This window comes from Trematomus bernacchii, unplaced genomic scaffold (assembly GCF_902827165.1).
Source record: "Trematomus bernacchii unplaced genomic scaffold, fTreBer1.1, whole genome shotgun sequence".
Lineage (NCBI taxonomy): Eukaryota > Metazoa > Chordata > Actinopteri > Perciformes > Nototheniidae > Trematomus > Trematomus bernacchii.
Genome location: NW_022987739.1, coordinates 2110519 through 2136236, shown reverse-complemented (window position 1 = coordinate 2136236; position 25718 = coordinate 2110519). Strand labels below are relative to the sequence as shown.

Below are 25718 nucleotides of genomic sequence, written 5' to 3'. Positions count from 1 at the left end.
TCATGTATTTAGTTGTCTGTGCTTTTAGTAGATTGCTTCTAAAAGCATTGCAATAAGAGCAGAATTGATACCGAAAGTTGGAGCGATATTTTTTGTAACTAAAGGAGATTTTTTTTCAAATGCCAGCTGTCAAGATATTCAAAAATAGCCGATTTACGTGGAAATAGTGGATATAAGTGTGCACCTAACTAAGTGTAGCACAGTCGCTGTTGCGGCAATAAACGGAGCAGTAGAGGAGCTACAACATCCGGGCAATACTCAGCTTACACAGAAACGGAATGGCGGAGGTAAGTGAGCGAAAACGAGGAATGTAACGAGTCAAATTAGAGAATAAATAGACCGAATTTAACACTTTTGTCACGTCGTGGGGCACAAAAGAGTGTTACGGTGTCAGCGGCTGGGAAACCCCGGTTCAAAGAGGGGCTACGGGGGTGTTTTAAGTGAAAAAGCGGGGGGAGAAATGGAGAAGCTCTCCAGCGAATCGCCTCTCTCCGCGTTCTTAGCTTTAAAGAGCCATTCCCTCCTCCGCCTTGATAGTAAATCCGCAGAAAACAAAAGGCAGGGGTCTAACACGGTGGTGCTGAACTGTTTCAGGTGCGAAGTGAGACGAAGTGAGTAGAAAAAGTTGGGAGGGATGTCACGACTTGTCGGCGGTAAACTCCAAAACGTCCCTTTCGGAAATATTGAGAAACTAGTTCCTTCTTGTGTAGCCGGGGAGGAAGAGACGTTCAGCACCAAGTCACAGGAAAGCGCCCCTGGTCAGGCACCCAATGCTACAGACACACCTTATATTTATATTTTACACTGGACTTTTTTATCTAATTTACCAAGAAGTGGTGTGTGAAGAAGTTTAATGTAATTCAATGAGTGGTGGCACGCTGTTTGAACTACGGTGGGCTACATCCTCTGTCCTGTAGCCCGCTGCACGAAGTTTCTACACTTCTGTGTTAACCTCTTATGTGGCCTCAACTTGCATGGCTGCTTCAACTACATTTGTCCCACTTTGACTTCATTATTTTAGCCGAAAGCCTGTATAGAAAACATGTTGACAAAGTAAGAGAATGTGTAGTCACCCCATATGGAAAACTATTCGCTGTTATGTGTGTTATTTTTAAGTACTAGTATCACACCAAAACCAAAGCTGTAGTCAGTGGTGTAAAGTAACTAGCTACGTTTACTCAAGTACTGTACTTAAGTACAGTTTTGAGTTACTTGACTTGACTATTTCCACTTTCTGCTACTTTGTACTTCTACTCAACTACAACTTTGTACTTCTCCTCAACTATAACTCAGAGGTAAATACTATACTTTTACTCCACTACATTTACTAAGTAACTTTAGTTGCTTTTCAGATTTGGATTAATGATGTGAAATGTATTCAACTCTTAAATCAGACTTTAGTTCCACCTGGAGTAAATTCACAAGCTACCTTGCAGTATACAAAGTCATTCAAACTAGCTGCACCTTTACCAGCTTTGATAACACTTTAATGATCAATAATTATAATCAAAACATATAATATATATTATTCTTAAATGGGCAATTCTGCACAATGACTACTTTTTACTCTTGGTACATTAAGTATATTTTGATGCCAATACTTATCTACCTTTACTTGATTAATATGTTGATTGCAGGACTTTTACTTGTAACAGAGTATTCCTACTTTTACATCCTCTGTCCTGTAGCCTGCTGCACAAAGTTTCTTCACTTCTGTGTTGACCTCTTATGGCTGCATTAATTACATTTGTTCCACTTTGACCTTCTTATTTTAGGCCAAAGCCTACTTTGGAAAACATGTAGGAGAATGTGTATGAAGAACTATTAGCTGTTTTGATTTTAAGTAGTAGGCCCTTTTATCAAACCAAAACCACAACTGTTGTGGGTTTGTTTATTTTCGGTGATTTCAAAAGATGAAAAGCTACAATTGAGTGCCACGCGTAGATTACAATGTATAATACAACTCGTACAACTACAGCAGGTCGCAGTTTGAGTTCAAAATGGTGGTTTAAAATAAGAAGGACTTTTTCGCACTTTTATAAAAGCAGAGTTTAAAGTTTGAAATAAATAAGAAAAATATAAAAGGATAACCCTTATATAATTAGATACAACTTAACACATCAATAAAGTGGAGATACAAGTGTGTGCCAAAAAATAATAATTCAAAAGTCAGGGATCAGCCATTTGATTCTTCATGTTGTTTGTGTGGCAGGAATGTATAGGAATGTACCTCCATGTTGTAATTCCTTTGCATGCTGCTTTACGTGACAGTACAAATAACTCGGTGTTTGTTTGTGTCTGCAGGTGGGTGAAAAGCCCCTAAAGAGAAGTGTGCATGTTGTGGTCTAGTGGAGAGAGGATGAGGAACTGTGAGGAAGACCCTCAGCAGGAGAAGCAGAAGTGTTAACCAGCCTTAGAGGAGTTTCAGAGGACGTTCGCCCCATGAAGATGGCCGCGCAGTCCCACACTGTACGCTCAAGTTCAGCCATCTACACTAAAGTTAGTAACTGTATGAACACCACAGACACTTTCTGCAGACGTCACTGCATCACTAACAAACCCATAGTCACATTATTCTTACTATTCAAAATGTATGCTTTGATTGAAATCTCTAAACTCATAATTTAACAATTGACCATGGTGTTATGAGTTTGTTTCCAAATGTATCTGAAGTTTGGTTTGCAAGATAATTATACATTATTCCCAGAAATATTATGTAAACAACACCGTTTAAAATCAGAGGACCAAAATCATTCATCACCTTATGTAACTAAATGGAAAAAATAAACAAACAGATTAAGTTCAGATATTCACACATCTTTTTTTCTGTAAACTGTTGACAAAAAACCCTCAGACTAAAATGAGCAATGACCCTGTCACCTTCTTGAAATCTTCTGGGCCAAGACCAAGCCCAGTGCATTCAGTCTACTTTAGCTAAAAGTAGACTGAAATTTGTTTCTGAAAACATTATAGGCGAGAAATAAGCAATGCAGTAACCACATCTTGATTAATATTTGATATTTTAGCTTTTTCTGCGTTTTCTCTACCTGTGGTTTAATCTTGTAAAAGTTATTTGGAGCGCTATTAGAAGTGAGAGGGAACTACTTTTCTTACAGATTTGATCTGCCGGGATATAGTGTTGGTTTCAGCGAATATGAGGAAAAACATTGTTTACAAATGAAGTTACCAACTGTATCTTTAAAGGTAGGGTAGGTAAGTTTGAGAAACCGGCTCGAGATACACTTTTTGTTATATTCCATGGAATGCTCTTAACATCCCGATAGCAATGAATATCTTAAGTGCTTTGACAAAAGATCCATAGAAAAATGTCATCTGTGGAAGCTGTAGTACTGTAAAAAGCACGACCAATCATGTTAGCCGGTCCGGCTAAAATAACTGGATGGCCTACCTGCCTGTCAGCCTTCCATCTGTGCACAAACTTATCTCGTGCCCTCATTGGTCATGTGCACGTTCGTGTGTGTTGGAGGAGGGGCTCTGTAAGGAAGTGGCAGATTTTCTCCGGTTGTGTATTTTCAAATTCTAGCGCACTCGAGCCGGTTTCTCAAACTTACCTACCCCACCTTTAACTCCTTAAATGTGACTGACATGAAGAAGGCTTTTTCTGGGTTTAACTTTGAAGATATTCCGGTTTGTCCTTTGTCCATTTGCCTTTATCAATTCTCCATTTGTTATGAGTTGGAAATGTCTTTCCCATTTGAGAGGGACTCTGCAAACTGAGTGAAAGCTCGGGAGACATTTGGGCAAAAAAAAGAAAACATATACACATCATTAATGAACTGACAGTCTAGAAAATGTGGAAGTAATCTTCTCCCTCTGTAACTGTGTGTCTGAAGGCTGGGGAGCTTCCTCTGGAGGAGCTGCTGGCTCTGTACGGCTACACCATGTCAGACCCAGAGAAGGAGACCTGTCACATGACTGCCAGCCTGCCAGGCATGACACTGGACAAGGTGAGATGCAACGTGAATGACTGAAATGCGATTACTTAATTCTGTGTTCTCCTCTGTGCTTTGATTTCATTTGCTGTTCCATTGTTGTATTTGACAGGATCAGATTACAGAGGATCTCTTTCCTGGGGAGGGGGAGGAGGAGGAGGAGGAGGAGTCGTCAGCTGATTATCTCACCCCTTCCGTCACCTCAAACACCTCAGATCTGCTCTGCCGCCTTCAAGGTAACAAACACATAGACGTACACATTTACATCACCATATCGCGCAGAATAAAAGGAAAGATAATTGTGGGTTTGCGTCATAAATTCAATTCAAACGGAACAGCTTTTGACCCAAATTGATGATCTTTTCAGATGAAACCTTTATGGTAGTAATAACAGAAAGCACAATTTTTGTAACATTTGATTTTGTGGTATATTTTTCCAACATTAGATTTAAAATCAGTGCTTTTGCTGAGATTGCAGCGTGTTATTTACAGCTAGGCAGTACAAATCAATAAAATGACACGCCACCAGTGCCAGGAAATTACATTTATTTCTGTATAATATCATATGAGAACTTCCTGGTATGCGACCATGTTCTGCTTTATGTGTCTTTGTCCAACTTTGTAGTGACATTTTTGTTGCAGAGTCCACAAAATATCATGAAAACCAAATATGTGGCATGTATGCAGCTTTGTCTGTTTGTTTCTCTAAAGCCATAGTAGAGGAGATGCCTTTCGCCTCTTTGATTCTTCATCCTGAATTGTATTTTTACAGAGTTTAAAGTATTGCATTTTTTTTTTTTCACTAAGTCCACTCTCTCTCTCTATAAATCCCAGTATTACCCACTTCTGCTTCATTATCTCAATAGGCTTCACTTGTCGAATAATGGTTAAAAAAAATTAAGAATTACATATAGACTTTTGCAAATGAGGTTTCGAAAAAAGTTATATTGCTGGATCAAGAGTTTTGAGATAATTTCCGGACATGCAGTTACTGTTGAGGATTTAAATAAAACCAAAAGGCCGGATAAATTAGATTAAAAAAAAAAACAGTATGACACATCCCTCAATTTGTTATTTTGAAATATGCGAAGACAGATATGTAATCTTAGCCAAAAGACAAATGTGGAGACTGACATCCCAGAGTTCGATTGGATGACTCAATGTAATGTAGCAATAACAAGAAGAGAGAGAAGTGCACACACAGCAGCAGTAAAATCATTTAAACGGTAGATTGTGGGTTTTCAGATCTATCTGTTCTTGTTCAAACTTTAAGGACCATCAGCAATACCCTGAATGATCTTGCCATGTTTATCACCTTAGAGCCAATCAGGCAGACCCTCAACATCATAACTCCTGCCATCAGGAAGGAAGCATCTTTTTTCAAGAGGCCCCCAAAAGGATATCTGAGATCATAGACCTAGTTTCCCTTCCACTCCGAAAGGACTGATGGACTCTTGGGTTCATTTATTGCAATTTATGATAATGAAAACCCCCTTTTGTCTACTGTTTAATGTATATATATTAAAAAATATTGTATCATGTGTATTGGTTGTGTTGAATTCTGTTAGCAAACCGAATTGCTCATCAGGAAAAGATGATCCAATCCAGTCAAATATTCTGTCTTTCAGGTGGAGACAAAGACACATTAGTCAGCTCATCAGATGAAGACTCGGATGATGCCTCTATTCCCTCCAAAGAAGAGCACAAGGTAGGCCACTCCGGGCAAAAACATACACAACACAACAAATAGGAAACTATAAAAATCGGTAGAGTGCAGATTCGTTGCCACCACTGCTGTAATGTTTGACAGAATGAATACTAACCACAGTTGTATAGCCCCCTTTCTTAACCGCAAGGGTGTCAGATGCTTTTTTTCATTCACACCTCTAACGCAAGGAACGCACACTCATTGTAATCCTGTTGCATCGGGTGCTGAGAGACAAAAAACCTCTCAATCACAAACAATTTCACCTATTACGTAGTTCAAACTCCACAAATAAAGCCTTAAATAAAAATGAAATAAAAGGTAGAGAAGCGGGACCCTTACATGCACACGCACACAATCCACAGGAAGCAGGGTTTGGTCTGTGTGTGTAAGTCAAGCTGTTATGTGCACACACACCTGGCAGTGGAGGTTCTTACTCTGTCAAGTTGTGAGTATGCAAACAAAACTCTACAGCAGGAAAGGGCACTTCAAAATATAAGCTTAGACCTGGAAATGAATTTGACTTTCTGATGATTCCTTTCAGAAAGACCCACTTTTGGACTGCAACCAACCAGTTAGGAACCTCCACCATAAAGCACTCGCTTCTATATCATCCATATTATTGTAAATGTGACCATAATTTATGAAATGATCATCATGCTTTATGGAGAAGACTTGAAACTAACGATTAAGACCATAAACTCAGCAGGAAAAATGTACTGAGGTAATAATTCAAGTGAGAAGTTGATTTATTCATCGACAGTGGCGGCGCCAGAGTATCTTTGTTGGGTAATCTATGGTAGGGCTAACCCATACAGTGGTGGGGCTCAAGTCAGTATTCTCAATGTAATTACATACACGCTATATCGCCCCCCCCCCCCCTTGACAGATTAACGCCACGCGTGAGGTCTAGATTATTTCCCTGTCTCAATCAAAATGGAACTGTTTGAAATAAAACGGCACATTTGTCTTGTAGTAAATAAAAAGGGATCACGTGACGTATGATAGTACACGTTGAAGATCCAATGGGGATACTGAATGGCGGTTCCGATTGATCTCAATCAGTAATGCATGACGCAGACCCAACGTTTCGTTGCTCTGATTGGCTGTAGGTCTATTCAAATTGCATTCAGAGGCATTTTGATCTGACCGCGGCCGCGTCTTTCCACACCTTTTAGTGTATAAAACTCCCCCACTACTTAGACTATTCCTTGCACCCCTCTTCTAGCATAAGCCCGAATGGTCTCAACCATATTGCATCAGTAACGTGCACTTACAGCAGGATCAGTTTGTGTGTTGTGGACACGACTCGTATATTTTCGCAATCCGTGTTCTCAACATTTAGCATTTTGCTTATTATTTAATTTAATTTGCTTACTTTAACATCATTTCTCATGGTGGGGCTAAGGTGGGGCTAAGCCATTTCTTGGTATGGCTGTAGCCTACCCCAGCCATACCCTGGCGCCGCCACTGTTCATCGACAACCAGAGAAGTCCCTCTGATATTCCAGAGAGCACAAGTTTGAGACACTTCTGAATTGGCTTTATTCTTCAGACCTGGTGTTTGCTGCTTGCTTACATTTACTGTGACTACACCACTTCACTTCTAATTCTTCCCTCCAATCGCCAAAGCTGTCTGCCCCTGAGCGCAGCCAACGCCTCTCTCTCTCTCTCTCTCTCTCTTTTACTCTCTCAATGCCCTATTGAGCCAGGAATATTTATTTGTGGCTTATGGCTTAAGATAATGTGTAATGATTGACTTACTTTCCAATAATGTGTCTGTCTTAGACTTAATCCTTAAAGCAGCAGAGCGTTAGATGTTCCTGTGTCTCCTATACTTTGTCATGAGTTTAAATCATTGACTGCAGGACTTTCTGAATTCAAATTGATTGATTGATTGAGGCCAAAATCCCAACCTAAACGTAAACTAAGCTTCACATTGCCGGACTTAAATAGCATTGTACAGAAAGGACTGGCTCCACGTAATAATCATTCTGGTATCGGGGGGGGGGGAAACACTTTTTTGTATTCCTGCAAAATAGAAAGTGCACATAGCGTGAGATACAAGGCTGATTGCAGACTTATACCCACAGTCTACATCTGATGAGTCAGACTGAGCCCAAACTAACATCCCAGGACATGGGACAAGATTTCAACTCAACCGTAGTCGTCACTTACTTGCTGGCCTTACTTGAATGGTAATAAAATGCAGCACTTAGAAATGTTTTCATTCATGCAAGCCAGAAAAAACACCCCTCCATTCCAAATCTAAAGTAGCCTCGTCCCTTTGATCTGAGACCTGGTCAGGTCTCCCCGAAGAAGCCTGCCACACATCATGTCTTAAAGAGTGTCTTTTTGGGTGTGTATGACCCATTTGAGAGCTTTGACAGATTGCCTTTGATTCCATTCTCAGGAGATCATGGTTGGCTCTATGTACCAGGCCAAAATCCCTCCACTCAGTTCATGTACCAACCAGAAGAGAGGTAAGCCTGTGACAAGATGTGAGGATGTTTTCATGGTTAGAAACTAGTGTAACTGCTGTTGTATAGAGAATAAATGTAACATGTTTCATGAACTGTGCATGAAACAGTCCCAATAACTAAGTCATGTCAGGGTTTTAAAGCCTCTGTGTAGAAGTTGGAAAAGAAATAGATTATCAATCAATCAATCAATGTTTATTTATATAGCCCAATATCACACATGTTACATTTGTCTCAGTGGACTTCACAGTTTTTACAGAATATCAGTATGACAATACGACACCCTCTGCCTCAGGGAGAGCAACAGAGGAGGGATCCCTCTCCCAGGACGGACAGACGTGCAATAGATGCCGTGTGTAAATCAAAGAGATAATACATTTTACAGCGTAGGTAGTCCAAATGTTTGGAAATGCATGTGTCTATAATAAGAAGATGAATCCACGAGGATGTCAACAATCCTGTGGGAGCCATCAGGGAAGTAGTATGATGAGTCAGGCAGGACCACAGTGACAGGTTCAGCCATGACTCGAAGTCCAGGACTCAGATCCAGAACTCCGTGTTGTGTCATGTCTATTTATACTGTTCCTGCTCACTGCCTGTAGCACTTCGGGATTTGAATTCGAATACGAAGTGCTTTATAAATGGAACCCATTATTATTATTATTATTATTATTATAACTCAGGATAGAGGATCCAGGACACAGGACCGCAACAGGATCAGCCACGACTCAGGATCCCGGCGTAGATAGACACCAAAAAGAAATTTGGGGGAAGCTGGGTTATTCGGAACATGAGAGTACACAGGTACAGACAGACAGAAGAAGTAAGGTGTCCCCCGACAGTCTAAGCCTATAGCAGCTAAACTAACGTGTCTACGTACATGGACTCCCTTAGGATAGGTTGAGGGAAAGGGGTAGCAAGTAGGAAGTAAGGAACAGAGGTGGAGAGGCACAACGTGTCTACGTACATACACTCCCTTAGGATAGGGTGAGGGAAAAGAGTAGGAATTAAGATGTATGCGCCACATCTATACCATGAGCGCATTGCTCCTAAAACGTTTTTTGGCACTGACACCAATCAACAGTTGTGCGTCGACTCGGCAGGGATCAAGGCGCGTAAATGCCTCTCCCTGCTTCCACCGTCTACACACACAACCAATTACATACCATCAGTAAGGAAAAAGAGTAAGAACTCAAATGTATAGGTGAAGAGGCACAACGTGTCTACGTCAATGCACTCTTATTAGATTATTTTATCAACTATAAGCTTTATCAAAAAGGAAGGTCTTAAGCGTACTCTTAAAAACGGATAGGCTGTCTGCCGCCCGAACACAAACTGGAAGCTGATTCCACAAAAGTGGAGCTTGATAAAAAAAGGCTCTGGCTCCCATTGTACTTTTAGAGACTCTAGGAACAACCAACAACCCTGCATTCTTGGAACGCAATGCCCTAGTAGGACAGTAGGGTATAATGAGTTCTTTAAGGTAAGATGGCGCCTGCCCATTAAGGGCTTTGTATGCGAGAAGAAGCATTTTAAATTCTACCCTGTGTTCTATAGGGAGCCAGTGTAAGGCAGCCAGAACAGGAGATTAAAGGTTTTTAAGAAGTCACTGCAAAACACTTTTCTGTTTTGCTCTTCTTCCTCTGCCGCCTCTCTTTACCTTCCTCTGTTCTTTTAGCCTGCAGTGGGGAGGACCAGTTGTTGTGGAAGCCGGGCGTTCTGCCGGTACAGGAAGTGGAAGAATTTTTGCTTAATGCACAGAGGCCGTTTAACCAGGAGGGGGCAGCGTGCACACAAACACAAGGACACACTGTGCGGGACAACCAACAGGTAGGCAACTTCATACTGCATCACATAAGACAATGTAGGGGTAACAATTCAACTCTAATGATCTTAGAATTTGGTTTCGGCAAACATTATTGGGATTTGCATTTGATTATTGGGACTGGGCTGTAAAATACTTTCTTGTAGCTGGCTTCACATTGTATCTTAATTTCACTGAAATACTTTATGTCTCTCAATGGTTGCTCTGATTATTGCTTGAGTATTTGTTTGCATTCTGTCTAGTGGTCCAGATAAAGAGAATGGGGTTTGTGACTAAACTTATAACATCTTAAACAAAACCAAATGACATTTCTGAATAAGACTCATGCTGGAAATCTACACTACAGTATGCACTTCACACTCTAGACTCGTTTCCTTGCAAAACATGTCACCATTTTCTCAAGGTAGGAAAATTCTTCATTAACTGGTGTAATGTATAACTTAATGTATATGACAATAATCACATGCTTGAACTTCTACCTACCCTAACCTAATGCAGTTGGTGTGTTACTGAAAGAGTGCTTCTGTAATCAGCTCAGTGTAAACAGAGATCAGGTTCTGCAGCTATTCTCTTTGTGACAGTCTGACCCTTTTCTCTCACCCCTTCTCTTGATCCTCAGGCTCTGTACGAACTAGTGAAATGCAACTTCAATGCAGAAGAGGCACTGAGACGAGTAAGCTTCAATGTGAAAGTGTTCAGTGGTAAGAAACTGCTATTATACTTATTAACAATGCACTCACAACCAAGACCGTGATAATGAAATCCTCCCTAATATAAAAATAATTGTATTTAATTTAACTCACAAGTGTTTCTTAATTCGCCTCCCTCTCTGTAGAAGAGCTTTGTGCCTGGAGCGAGGAGGAGTGCAGGAGCTTCGAGCACGGCTATCGGGTTTACGGGAAAAACTTCAACCTCATCCAGGGGAATAAGGTGAGAGCTCAGTCTTATCTGTCTGTAGTACAATGTGTCTAATGTTTTAAATTATTATAAAAAACATGTTATTTTTCATTTCATTTACATTTTTATTTAGTATTATTTCAAATGTCCTTTTTGTACCAATATTTGTATTCTATTTTATTTTATTTTGTCGATTTAAATATTCCTATTTTTTTTTTTGTTTTTTCTTAAATGGAACAATTGTCATGAAACCTTTTCCCCCAGAGGATAAAATTAAGTATTCTAAATTGTTATTGGGTGGGAAGTAAAGGTAACGTGTTCCTCCTCCTCAGGTACGAACGCGCTCCGTTGGGGAGTGTGTGCAGTATTACTACATGTGGAAGAAGTCTGAGCGCCACGAGTACTTCACCCAGCAGACGACCAGGCTGAGCCGCAAGAAGTTCAGCCTGCAGTCAGGGAGCATGTGAGTACTGCTGCAACAACAATGACACAATGTAAAGTCTATCAAAGCCTCATATGGAGGATAACCATGAGCTCTTTAAGTATATAGACTAAGACAGTGGTTCTCAACTGGTCAGGCCTCGGGACCCACTTTTTCCTTTGTCAATCAATCGCGACCCGACATTTTTGAACCACTCAAATCGATTCAACAAAAAATCGTGCTGTAATATATACGCTTTTCAGCATACATTATTAAAGTGAAGTACAGTGCATATATCCCTTCACTAAACTGAAGAATGCTTTTAAATAAGGTTTAATGAGATGATGGAATCAAAGCTGAACTGTATAACATGCTGAAAACCCAACGCCCAAAGGGGGGTCTGGGGGGTTTCTCCCCCAGGAGATTTTTTGAAATACTAACATATAAACTACACATTCTGGTACACTCTGAGAGGAAAATAAATAAATCTATTGCTACCCGACATATTAATAATATTTTATGCCATTGTTTGTTTTTCACTTAGTTCTGACAGCTTGCTGCTCCACACAGAGAGAAGAGCAAAGAGTAGATAGTCTGTGTGAATTACTTTCAATTGTGGGTAAGGGTAGATAGCCCCCATTGTTCTGTGACCTGTCAATCATCAAACCGGGGGTCATATTTCATTATGTGTTCATTTTTATCTGATGTTGTACCCATGGATGTATAAAGAGTAGTTCTACCGCAAAGTTATTCTCCGTGGGGACTTCTGGCAACAATCTTGATTCTGATTGGCTAGAAGACTCGAAAAAACATCAGCAAAGATGTTTTATTGAGAAGATGCTACGTGACAGAAGTTTTCAAAACCGTTTATGGTCGGTACTTCCAGTCCAACGCCTGCATGCACAGCGTTAGAAAATCGGGCCTTCAAAATAAAAGTTTGCCTTTTTTCCTAAAAAATAAAAAATGTTTTTTTTTCTTTTTCAATTTCTTTTTATTCACTCACACATATGCGACCCACTTCAAACAGGTCCGCGACCCCCTTTTTGGGTCGCGACCCACCAGTTGAGAACCACTGGACTAAGAGATCACGCCTGACTCCATACATACATGTTGTGTGAACATGCACATGAGCCCTTTCTCATTTCTGCTATTCAGTTGAATGACATCCCAGAATATTAGAGAAGAGTACGGCTTATTTCTTCTGCTCTGTTTCCCAGAATATGCTTCTATTGTATTTATTCCTGCAGTGAGGATTTCCTGCATGTTCTCATCTGAACTTGTCCAGTGATGGACTGCGGATGGAAACTAGCTCAAAGCTAAATCTGGCATTGTTACGCTTGACACATTTGAATGTTTTAAGTGTTCATTACTGTGCATTGTCCCTGCCAAATAAACGATTTAAATAAATAAATAACTTCCCATTAAATCTATAACAGTCCTGTTCCCAGAACCTCTTTGAGAAACACCAGACCATTTTTAAAGCTGTTCATTTATTTATTCCCATTAGCTGTAGCTATTCTAAGTAGGAATCCATTGGGTATCCAAATCATGAAAATGTGTTTTTATCCTGCACTTCTTGAAGCTGAAGCATTGCTGCAAAGCATCCCGATGAAGTAATGCCTTTTAACTGGAATTCATGTTTATTTTATTATCCAGAGAAACAGGTTTCTTTGTGCCATTTCTCAAATTCTTGTACGAAATGAGTTTCCATTCCCCTCCATGTGACCAATGTGATGAGTTCAGGGCGTGTGCATTAGGGTGTGTAACTCTCCTGCGCTGTGTGTTTAATCTGTTATTGTTGCTTGATAACTGTACACCATTGATGCTTACACTAACGGACCGTCCACACAGCAGCGTTAAAAAAATCTTGGAGGTGGGCGTATCTGAAGCTTGGGGATTTTTTGCGAGCAAGGCACCAACAACCAATCACATGAATCTCCCGCCCCCGACATACGAAGCAAAAAAGCCCGAAGTAAACTGGATATAAACTCCCCAAACAGGTGAAAACCTACCACTGTCTCTGCCACCTCCCTCCATGCCTGGCTCCTCCGGTTTATATCCCGGTAGGTAAATAGGGACTGGTCATAAAGCACCGGGTGATTCCCTACCGCTAATTTCTCCTCCATTTTTTGGAATCTGAGGAAATGACCTGCGGTATGTCTCTCCCAGCATACACGCGGTTTGATTGGCTAGCGCTTGAACTGTCAGATTTGCATACACGGGATTTGATTGGCTGACGCTTCCACCTCAGCTTCAAAAGTTGAACATTGCTCAACTTTGAATCCTGAAAATCCTGAAAATCTCCGCTCTGCTGCCCACAATGCAGTTCGGCGAAAAGTGAGGCAAAGTGACGTCACCCCATTCAAAGTGAATGGGCAGAAGCGTTCCAAGATTTTTTTTAACGCTGCTGTGTGGACGGGCCGTAACAGTGTTTTGTGTGTTGCAGAGAGGATGGAGAGCAGGACGGGGAGGTGGAGGGAAGCAACTCCTCCTCAGGCTTGTCGTCTCGGGGCTCCACGCGGCAGCTGGAGTCCCCGGTCCCTCCACAGTCCAGCCTGGAACTGGACAAACAAGGTAAACAAACACAGGATGTGGTGGATCAAATACTCTCTTACAGAAGGCCATAACTAATAGTGAAGCGAGGGTTTCAGCCCTAAGACCCTAAACTATTATTCCTATGATCTCATGTTAAGGCAAGACAGAACCGCTTTGAAACAAGCACAAAGAAGTTAGTAGAAAACATATCAATTGAAAAGTGAGTTGAATTTGAGTCGGTTTATTGTGGTTTTAATTGACACTGAAATCCAAAAGAGCTGCGCATTTTTCTTTATAAAAACCATTTGCATACCATGTCAGGCACATATCCATCATCTTCTTTGTACATACACTTCTACAGATTTCATTTTGTCTATTGAATGTCCTATTTTGAGTTCATTGTTTGCCTTTTTTCAAACATCACATTATCATTATCTTATTTTATGAACATTTTTCAAGTCTCACCCTTTTTTGTTTTTCCCACAACTTTTTGTTTTCCTCATGTGTGTCCTGTGTTGTTGTGTTTGTGCGTGCATGTGTGTATGTGTATGTGTTTGCATGTACACTCGTTGTCATGGTACTCCAGAGGAGGAGAGGAGACCCCGCCGCAGACGAACTCCCCGCTTTCTCTTAAAGCCATGAACTCGCTCCAGGCAGGCCACAGAACGCAGGCCGGGCCTGCAGGTAAACACAAGAGAAATGTAGAGACTAGAGACTCTAAATAATGTGTTGATTGGTAACGGATCTCAAAAACTTGCTTGTGGTAGATAATTCAACGCTAATTAGATCCAAAAGCTACATAGCGTATAGCCTCACCTGGCTGTTCAGTAAACTATGTCAGATATAATGAGTCATTCAAGAATACATTCAAATGTTCCTACTTGACTTTTGTGTTGGTTAAAAAATTATTATATATTTGTAGTCAAATCTGGTCCAAGTGTAACCATGTTGGGTCAAGGTTCAAGGCTTGTATTAGTCATACGTACATACAGTAGCTCCAGTGTAGTTATGACAATGAAAATCTTCGGTCATAATGAAGGGGTCATAATGGAAGTTGAATTCCAACTACATGTTTGTGGGGAAAAACTATAACTCGAATTCAAATTTAAACTTGTATTTACTAAGGACAAGTTTTGGTTGGTACTAATGGCAGCAGGGCTTATCGACAGCATACACAAACAACAGTCAAATGTATAAGGACTCTTACAATGCAAATCAACAAAACTAAAGGAAAACGTATTACAAATCCTGTGCTGGACGATTAAACAGATCAACTATTTACATGCATTTGGCAAGAGAGGGAAACGCATACATCCTTAATGCAAAAAAAAGAATAATAAGTGTTGAAATAAATGTTACTGTGATACATGTTTCTGTGAAATATAACCACACCTTAAGAACAACTCACTGCTGATAGTTTACAGATTAAGTCATTCATTATGCAACAATATACTGTATAAACAATATAATAATAATGATAATCATTATAATACATTGTATTTTACAAGTGCTTTTCCTGGTGCTTAAAGATTCCTAATATCTATCTAACCTCTATTCAAGCATTTTCATCTCAGTATCAAGACTAAATATCATTTTCAAGCAGCTGTTTTTACTATATGTCACTCTTTTTCATGTCTCTTCTACATCAACATGTGTCCCCTCTGTGAAAAGAGACTCTGGAAGTTTCAGGAAAAAAGATTCTCTCTCTTTTTGTCCTGATCCATTTATATAAAAACCTGTCTGAAAATGAGCTGATCAGATTTTCGCCACTTTGTGATGTCATAACGATTTTTTGGCTTGTGTAACTATTAGCCAATCAGCAACCAAGGTAACCCCCCCTCACCTTATCACCTGAATCTCCTCCTAGAGCACCTTTGTGTTCTTTTTAACCAAATATCTCTCAGAGGGGCGTGGGGAGGGGCTCCTTATTTTCATCTAAAGTAACAGACAGAGAATCAGCACTTTTGAAACAGGGCTGAAACAGAGGGGATTATGGGATGCTGCAATGATCTGTTTGGTGTTTCAGCCAAACACTTCAGAGACATGTTTTGTATATCTCTGAGACCTATAATATATTGATGAAAAACAGTATAATAGGGGACCTTTAATTGAAAACTTAAATGAATCGAACCGTTCTGGAACAGATGAAGCAACATTACCTGACGTGAGTTTCAGACGTGTTGTTGATCTGTCTCCCTCAGACGGTGCTCTGGTGTCAGACCTGTGTGGAGACGGATGTCCTCAGTTCGGCTGTCCCTTCTCCCTCCTGCCTCTGGACGATCTGCGGGACCCCGGCTCCGGCAGTTGTTGTCCCTCAGCTCAGCTCCAGCCCCCACCTCAGTGGAGCCCTCCGTCCCGCCACGAGGACCCCCGTCTCTCCGGCCCCTGTTTCTACCAGCTGCACATGTGTGGTGGACCTTTTGTCTCTGAGGACGGAGATGCAGCGGGCGGAGGGACGGCCCCCCCCCACGGGCTGCAGGTGGAGTTCAGCCTCCCCTCTGCCTCCCCCCCCTCCTCCTCTGTCCTCCCATCACACTTCCAAACACTTAGCGGCCTGCTGCACACCTCCCCCGTCCAGCACCCCCCCTCCCCCCTCTCACACAGTGATGGGACATGGGGAAACTGAGTGGTACTCTTCATGAGATGTTTGCTGGTGTTTACTCGCACCGGACGTTGAGAAACCAGGACACAAAGTGCATTTCCTTAACTTTGATAACAAGGACGGACCTCCATAGCTGTCTGAACTCTCTTTTTTGAAGCTGACACACTTGAACCCTCTTTCCATTGTGGAAGGACGAGTGTTAATCACTCCTTCAGGTGTCGAGGATGTGTTTATGAACTGTTTGTTACAACAACCTGCACCAGGGCAGATACATTGGTTATGTATAAATGTGAAGCACAGTGCAGGTGATGAACTGCAGTGGCTAGCAGTCATTTCTTAAACAGATCAATTATTTACAATGTTAACCACTGTTTCTTTGTTTTCTTATTTATCAGGGTGGAACAGTTTAACTGCAGCTCAGATTTCATCCAATCATTTTTTTTTAGGTTTGTTTTGCATATTTTTCAACAGTTCTGCAGCCGGTTGAGATCTTCATGAGTGACACGGTGCTGGAAATCTGACCACGGAGTAAAATGTGTCCCTTCAAAACTAAATAATTTATTTAAACATTCTGTTTGAATGTCAACTTTAATAAGTTTGTAACTAGCTCTCCCTCTTCTGTCCCTGATGTTGATAATGTCTGTATTTCCAACCTCCTCCACTCCACCTGTCTGAACATGTTTGGCACAAGAGTCAATCTCATCAATTTAGTTTTATATACGAAAAGCTTAAAACAGATGCTTCATATTTTTCCGGATCTATTTTTATTTTCCGATTTGTTGAATTTTTCATCCTTTGAAGAATTACATTGAGATTTATAAAGGCGCAGTGCTTTGTTGTCATTTCTGAAAAAACACGGTGCATATTCTGTATCATTAGGAGGCGGTTTGACATGAATAATAGCCATACAAATCAATTGTGTTAAGTCGGTGTACAGTACATGGAAACATAGGTAAGTGAATGCGATCACACTTCCTCAGGATCTCCAACTGATGATCCCCATGACCCGTAGTCAGTTACCATTGATTTGGACAAATGGATCAGAAAAGAGAGCAATTAAATGTTAATTGGATTGAGATGCATCTTGTCTTGTATCAACATTAGATACAAAAGATGGTGGGGTATAAAGATAACTAGAATATTTAATATAAAATGTGTTGCAACTCGTGCTTGCCTCTTTAGTCTAAGTGAGATCTGAGCAGTGAACAAGGTTGATCAAAGGCACATCAGTGATATTTGAACAAACAGAAAGTCTCTTTTTCCTCTAAAATGTGTCTTTCACCCACCTCTGCCAGACATATTGAAATAAACAGAAGGCACCCTTTATATGAATGCATTAACATTTCCAATAATGACATATTGTTCTCCACTTAGGATGCGCAATACAGAATGTCCACTTTTTCTTACCGGTATCCAAAAAGTCTCGTTTCCCCTTCAATGAGATCTGTAAATCTGATCATATTCAACCTACAGTGTCATTTCTCTAAATAAATCTGCTAGTTGCAGAATAATAAAGACTGAACCGTGGTGTGATGGCATAGATGTGATAAATGCATATGAAGGTGGACGAAGCTAATATTAGGCGTTATTACAGGGGATAGATAGATGAGCTTTAGGAGGCCACTTATTAGAAAATGTGCATTCACTTTTTCATAATTTCACAAAATCACGTATTGATTTGTGTATCCGTTCAAACATACGTGTTGTTTCTTCAGCATGTGAGTGTATTCTAGTCGCAGGTTTGAGCTATCCTATTGATTTCTGTTTCTGTCTATTAATGGTGGAGCTCTTCTTGATATCCCTGTTAAAGCCACGCCATGTTTCAGATCAATGTTTGTTTAGTGTCTGTTTACATGAGGGAGAGGCTCCAGATCAGGCAGGATAAGGCACTGAATCACTGCCTTTTAATTCATTTATTTCATTTTAGCAATTTATACATCTTACTGCTTCTGTTATGTTTGTTTATAATTATTATATTTTGTAAAGAAAAGGAAGAAACTATTAAAATGAACAAGTTGAAATGCTATGTGCTTGTATAAATTATTTTAAAAGCTGATAAAGTGTCTTGTTTGTGAGATAGATGTGTCGTATATCACAGTCTCAATATTAAGTGCACATAGAAGGAACATTCACATGTTACAAATACACACACAACTATTTTCTTGTTGCAAAAATATATTTTTAAAATCCACAAACACACGTTTTAATGTACACAGGAATAGTCGCCATACTATAAATGAAAATCCACATGTAAAAAAATACAGCCACAACTATGTGTTTCTTTGAATATATATATATATTAGAAATCAACAATGTAAAAGTATTTTTTTAATTTCTCTAAATAAATCTCAAACATATTTGGATGTTGTTCATTTGTTTATAAAATATCGAACGTGCATTTAGAAACTCCTTCCTAACTTCACTGCAATGCATTATTGTAACTGAAAGTTATCTGTGGCCATGAGATGTCTCCCTTATCCTCAATCACAGCAAGTACAGCAGATATCCCTGCAATACTGTGTGTAGTACAGCAGATATCCCTGCAATACTGTGTGTAGTACAGTGAGTATCCCTGCAATACTGTGTGGAGTACAGTGAGTATTCCTGCTGTACTGTGTGTAGTACAGTGAGTATATCTGCTGTACTGTGTGTAGTACAGTGAGTATCCCTGCTGTACTGTGTGTAGTACAGTGAGTATCCCTGCTGTACTGTGTGTAGTACAGTGAGTATCCCTGCAATACTGTGTGTAGTACAGTGAGTATCCCTGCTGTACTGTGTGTAGTACAGTGAGTATCCCTGCTGTACTGTGTGTAGTACAATGAGTATCCCTGCTGTACTGTGTGTAGTACAGTGAGTATCCCTGCTGTACTGTGTGTAGTACAGTGAGTATCCCTGCTGTACTGTGTGTAGTACAGTGAGTATCCCTGCAATACTGTGTGTAGTACAGTGAGTATCCCTGCAATACTGTGTGTAGTACAGTGAGTATCCCTGCTGTACTGTGTGTAGTACAGTGAGTATCCCTGCTGTACTGTGTGTAGTACAGTGAGTATCCCTGCAATACTGTGTGTAGTACAGTGAGTATCCCTGCTGTACTGTGTGTAGTACAGTGAGTATCCCTGCTGTACTGTGTGTAGTACAATGAGTATCCCTGCTGTACTGTGTGTAGTACAGTGAGTATCCCTGCAATACTGTGTGGAGTACAGTGAGTATCCCTGCAATACTGTGTGGAGTACAGTGAGTATCCCTGCTGTACTGTGTGTAGTACAATGAGTATACCTGCAATACTGTGTGGAGTACAGTGAGTATCCCTGCAATACTGTGTGGAGTACAATGAGTATCCCTGCAATACTGTGTGGAGTACAGTGAGTATCCCTGCTGTACTGTGTGTAGTACAGTGAGTATCCCTGCTGTACTGTGTGTAGTACAGTGAGTATCCCTGCTGTACTGTGTGTAGTACAATGAGTATCCCTGCAATACTGTGTGGAGTACAGTGAGTATCCCTGCTGTACTGTGTGTAGTACAGTGAGTATCCCTGCTGTACTGTGTGTAGTACAGTGAGTATCCCTGCTGTACTGTGTGTAGTACAGTGAGTATCCCTGCTGTACTGTGTGTAGTACAGTGAGTATCCCTGCTGTACTGTGTGGAGTACAGTGAGTATCCCTGCTGTACTGTGTGTAGTACAGTGAGTATCCCTGCAATACTGTGTGGAGTACAGTGAGTATATCTGCAATACTGTGTGGAGTACAGTGAGTATATCTGCTGTACTGTGTGTAGTACAGTGAGTATCCCTGCAATACTGTGTGGAGTACAGTGACTATATCTGCAATACTGTGTGTAGTACAGTGAGTATATCTGCTGTACTATGTGTAGTACAGTGAGTATATCTGCAATACTGTGTGGAGTACAGTGAGTATATCTGCTGTACTGTGTGTAGTACAGTGAGTATATCTGCTGTACTGTGTGGAGTACAGTGAGTATCCCTGCTGTACTGTGTGTAGTACAGTGAGTATATCTGCTGTACTGTGTGTAGTACAGTGAGTATATCTGCTGTACTGTGTGGAGTACAGTGAGTATATCTGCTGTACTGTGTGTAGTACAGTGAGTATATCTGCTGTACTGTGAATGTGGAGAGCAGCAGCAGGAAATGCCCTCGTGTGACGTCATGGTAACTGTTTCTCTTTATCTCATTGGTCCTCCTGTTCTCAAGGGCAGCTTTCAGCGGCAGATAAGGAGCTCCGCTGCTAATTACGCAAGCCTTTCATTTGAGGAGAATAAATGTCAAGTGGCCATGAAAGACGCCTCTGGGAGAGCAGCTAAATAAAGTGAAGTGTTTTTATTATTCTGCAGTCAGTTAATAGAAAACTGAAGGATTCCTTAAAAGACCAATAACCAAATGACAAGTTTTCTTTCACTAAAAAAGGCAATCTGTGAGATATCATTTTGATTTATTGTCTTAAATAATCAAGGTTGTTTCCACTTAGAGTGTGACTGAGGATGTACATTCATTAATCAGGAGAAATGCTCTTTTTTTGCATTTCAGTTAACTCAAGTAAATAAGACTAGTTAGGAGAAGAACATCTCAGGTTAAGCAATGTCTTCTCTAGATAATCTGCATTCAGCAATAGATGGCCACTGGTTACAGAGATGAACAAACACATGTGGAAACATTTCTTATCACAATGCAATTATTGGCCTGCTGAACAAAAGTTAGAATGTAAAGATGACCTTTTACACCTGGATGTCCCCCTTTAACCTTTAATACTATTTAAATGGAGCTCAGCGCAAGTTCTTTCAGGAAGACTGGGTATATATATACATTCACTCCGCAGCTGCTTATAATCAGCTCATCACTCTTTAACCTATTACATTTCACCTCATCCAGCCAATTACCGTGCTGCAGCCAAACTTTAAAATGGTTCTCCTCTCTCCTGCAGTCAGCTGTGATTTCAGGTGTTCATGCTGCCGACCGCCTCCTCCCCATCCACCTCCTTTCATCATATCCAGTGCCAGGAGAGCTAACCCAAAGACCTCATCACACCTCCTCTTCATCCCTTCTCCTCATCAAATCCAGATCTTCAGCATCATCACCAGTGTCTAGACCCCGGGGGGTTCCCTATATGCTCACGGCTGCATTTCCCCGTTTAGATGCCAAAGACTTAACATTTATCATATGACATGTGTTAAAGGGGACCTATCATGCAAAATGCACTTTTGTACGTCTTTTATACATGAATATGTGTCCCCGGTGTTCCAGGGAACTCACCAAGTGTCAGAAAACACAACCGTCTCTATTTTCCTCCATACCCAAATCTCTAAAAACGGGGCTGCAACGGATCTGATAAAGACTGATACAGATTTGAAAATTTCTCTGACGTCAGGACGGCGGAGCTGACCTATCAGGGGAATGAGAGGTTGCCGTGGCATGGTAACAGCATGGTAACAGCATGGTAACACGACGCTCGTAACTCGGCCCCCTCCTTTGCAGGGGGGCGTGGTCAGCTGCAGCGCATGCAAAGACAGGGGTGGAGGAGAGCAAAATAGAGCGAAATGAGGCATGGCTAAAATGCATGATCTGTTTGGTATTTTGAAAAAGAAAACGTATAAATATACCTTATATAGGTATGGCCCTACAATATATTATTCAAATATAGCATGATAGGTCCACTTTAATAAATGTTCTTTAACAAAATGAAGTCTCTCCTGATTGAACTGTATGGAGAAAACTCTGAAGTTCAACGTTTTCCTTTCAAATGTTCTCCTGACTCAAAGACAACAGCTCTTCCTCTCTGCCAAAGCCAAATGATGGGCTGCTGTTCAGAAATAATGACGTCATAGCCGCAATTATCCCAATCGAGATAACCGTTTTGTTGATGGAGGTTTTTTTAAATGGGAAGAAAAAGTGAGAAAGAGACCAAGGCTTAATTACATTGTTTCTAAAGGACATATTGAAGAAACCTGACCCCAGATGCCCTGGTAGCCTTAGGTTTTTCTAAACAGTAAAAATTGGCCTTCCTGCGACTGCAAGGGAGTGTGGTCGTCTTTCAACCAGAAGGTTGTGGGTTCGATCCCAGTCTGTGCAGCCAACATGTCGATGTATCCTTGGGCAAGATACTTAATCCTGAGTTTCTCCCGATGGCGTGTGTGTGTGTGTGTGTGTGTGTGCCTAGAGTAAGGTACACTGCTCTGTATGAATGGGTGAATGACATGTAGTATGTAAAGAGCTTTGAGGGGTCGTAAAGACTGGATAAAGCGCTATATAAGTACAGTCTATTTACCATTTCCTGTGATGAGTTTCAACAACTGTTTTTACAATATCTCCTCTGACAAGTCCTCTTATAACCCTAACCCTAATATAAGTAGAAGACCAGTTCGTAAAATCATACCAGTACATGTCCAGCATGCTTTGGCCTAAAGGCTAAGTAGATGTCTGAGAGTCAGAAGGTTGCTGGTTTGATTCCCAGCATGGCAGAGTGAATTTTGGAGAGACATTTATGCAATATTTGCAAAATCAAGCATTTCCTTATTATACTGAGAAAGCAATAATAAAAGTATATGTTTGAGGATGTCACTCTTCTGAGGCATATACTGAGATGAGGTGTCACTGTCAGAAATAGCCAGAAGGGGGCAGAAACACCTCATCTGTAAACATGTTCCCCTTAATTTTACACTGACATCTCCATGGTGTTTCCTTTTTCCTCCCAGATAGATTTTATTTTCACACTATTACGTTGAATTGATGGTTGCACAGTACTAAATAGAATCTTATAATAGTGACTACTTTTGTTTTCCCTTTAGATCATTTATTTTAGACGTGCATACAAGTGAAGAGGTTTTCATAGATGGCATTTGGCCAAGTGGTGGATGTCTGCAGTTTGTTTGTTTGTTTGTTTGTTCTGGGTGAATATATCAGAAGTTTAAAAATTTCAAAACTGAGAAGAAGAGCTTTGGATCTGTTCTTCTCTATTTTAATGATGTATTACAGATGTACATTTATTTCCAGATCTTTGTAGCTTTTAAATCTCCATGATCAAATATCCCTTGCTCTTTATATTCTACCAATTGCTTATATACAGAAAGTCAAATAAAGCTTGTTTTGTGCACCTAAGATAATCAATTGAACTCAAGGGTGCTGAGCTAATAGACCCGGGGTTAAACGTGGTGCTTGTCATGCAAACAGAATGAACTCTTACACACAAATGACTGCAAAGTGATATAATGTGGCCAGCATATACAAGTGGTGGTCTGGTATTGAGTGCTGTGGGGGAAACATCCAGACCGCCTGGGGCAAAGTAAAGCATTCTGTTTGGAGTCATGCTGGTGTAAAGTCATGCTAATGTTGCTACAGTCCCAGCAGGGCTTATTAAAGTCTCCCTGCTTTTGTTAGGCAGCAGTTTTGTCCTCTATATATTTTTTTAATCACCCACCAAGTGTGCTCAGTGTGAGTACAGCTCCCAGTGACATGGAGGTGTTGACTAATATGTTTGCACCTTAGGACCAGTTTGCTTTTCTAGTCAGCCTTGATTAAATCTCTCTTTCATATCTGGGAGAAGAGTGCACTCTGGGAAAAGGTTAAGTTCTCATCAAAACTGAGAAGTTAAAGAGTTATACTTCCTGTGGAGCTGTTATGGTGGAACTGCAATGCATGATGGGAGGGGATTATGTAGGGCTCTCATCTATAAGTGAGGACGTCAGAAAAGGGGCAGAGATGAGTCCTCAATTAAAGCCACAACCTTATGAATACAGATCACGAATGAGGTCAATTGTTTCAGGATATTACTTTATTTCATATTTTTTTCCAAAAGGCATTACATTTTCAACTATATGTTATTTGATTGTACTTTCTGTTTGATCTATCTTATGTACATCGCTTACTTACTTATCCTGCACAATAATGTCACTTGCACTATTTTATTACTTTTTTCTTATACGTCATAACTTTATTTTTGTTGCACTGTTGGAGCAGCCTGGGAATTAAAGAGGCCTTATTATGCTTTTTTGGAGTTATCACATTCCTGTAGTTTGTAATATAGGTTTTTTTTGTGCATGTAAATGGTCTGCAAAGGCTAAAATCTCAACATTTGAGAGTTTCTCTCCCACCCACCCACCAACGCCTCCATTGGATTGGTTTGTTCAGTTCCGTAACATAGTGACTTCATTATGTACTCGCGCTTCTATTGGCTAGACCTCCAACACATTGTACGTGATAAGGGGCGGGACTTCTCTAAGCGGTTGACCAATCACAACAGAGCCGGCCAGCTAACCAATCAGAGCAGACTGGGCTCTGGTTTCAGACAGAGGGTGAAAAGAGGTGCTGTAGCACAGGCAGTATGAGAAAAATAAAGCGCTTTTTGAACATTAAAGGGCCCATGTCATGGCCATTTCCACTGATCATAATTACATTGTTGAGGTATACTAAAATAGATTTATACTGTGCAATTTTCCAAACTCACATTGGTTTCGCATACAGCATCTCTGTCAAGCATGTGTATTCAGCAGTATTCACTTTCTCCACTAAACGACTCGTTGGAGCTCTTGCCCCCCCCTCCCTGTGAGCCTAGTGTGCTCCGATTGGTCAGCTCGGCCACTCGTTCTGATTAGTCAACCACCAGAGAGGCTGCGCCCATGTCAGTGCTTTTCCCGGCTGCTCTCAGCGTAACATCAGTCTTATCATGGCGTCGGTACAGCGGTATATTTTATATACATATATATTTTTAACTGTTGTTATAGAAGAGTGTGACGGCCCCAGGGCCTTTGTCTTACGATGGGGTGGAGCTGAAGCGGCTAATCAGCACGATCACGGACACCTCCGGACACTACGGCCCCAGTCTCTCTCCAAAGCGGCTGCAGGAAGACTAACTCTGCGATCCTCTCAACCACCTATCTTTGCATTTACCACAATAAATGTGCCGTGGTTTTGTAAACTCGTGTATGTCTCCTTGTCTTTCCGTTGTGGCCTACGAGCTACTCTCATAACAAAGAGTAAGTTATTTTTACCCGTTATAAACTACTACTGTTTGATGAGAAATCAAATCATGGTTTGCTATATATGAATTCAGGGAAGAAAGGATAGGCCTACTAAGTATTTCCATTAAACTTTATTTTTAGAAATGTACAAAATGAACATAAATATACATATATACACGGTATATCATCCATTCCTCCTCCTCTTGCCTGCGCACAGCCGGTGCGGTGCGGTGCCTTTTAGCACGAGGCCTCAGTAGTAGTAGAATCCCTTCCCCGTCATGGATTGTCCGCCAGGATCTGGCTGGACGAAATCAAATGCAAATCACAAAATATTAGA

The 25718-nt window shown here is 40.7% G+C and overlaps 1 protein-coding gene across 1 annotated transcript; it reads left to right on the top strand.

Annotated features, from left to right (window-relative positions):
* Window positions 1-212: 212 nt before the first annotated feature.
* On the top strand, window positions 213-18460 carry mier2 (mesoderm induction early response 1, family member 2). Its single transcript, XM_034146383.1, has 13 exons — window positions 213-287; window positions 2305-2499; window positions 3855-3968; window positions 4066-4189; window positions 5582-5661; window positions 8071-8140; window positions 9816-9967; window positions 10582-10663; window positions 10798-10892; window positions 11192-11322; window positions 13727-13854; window positions 14404-14506; window positions 16015-18460. The coding sequence occupies exons 2-13, from the start codon at window positions 2443-2445 to the stop codon at window positions 16439-16441; spliced, it is 1563 nt and encodes a 520-aa protein (XP_034002274.1). The 5' UTR covers window positions 213-287; window positions 2305-2442; the 3' UTR covers window positions 16442-18460.
* The last annotated feature ends 7258 nt before the right edge of the window (window positions 18461-25718 follow it).

Excerpts from the sequence above, each read along its gene's own strand:
- mier2 (XM_034146383.1), top strand. The coding sequence starts at position 2,443 with ATGAAGATGGCCGCGCAGTCCCACACTGTACGCTCAAGTTCAGCCATC. Across the intron at positions 8,141-9,815 it reads ATGTACCAACCAGAAGAGAG|CCTGCAGTGGGGAGGACCAG; the intron begins GTAAGCCTGTGA and ends CTGTTCTTTTAG. Across the intron at positions 9,968-10,581 it reads CTGTGCGGGACAACCAACAG|GCTCTGTACGAACTAGTGAA; the intron begins GTAGGCAACTTC and ends CTTGATCCTCAG.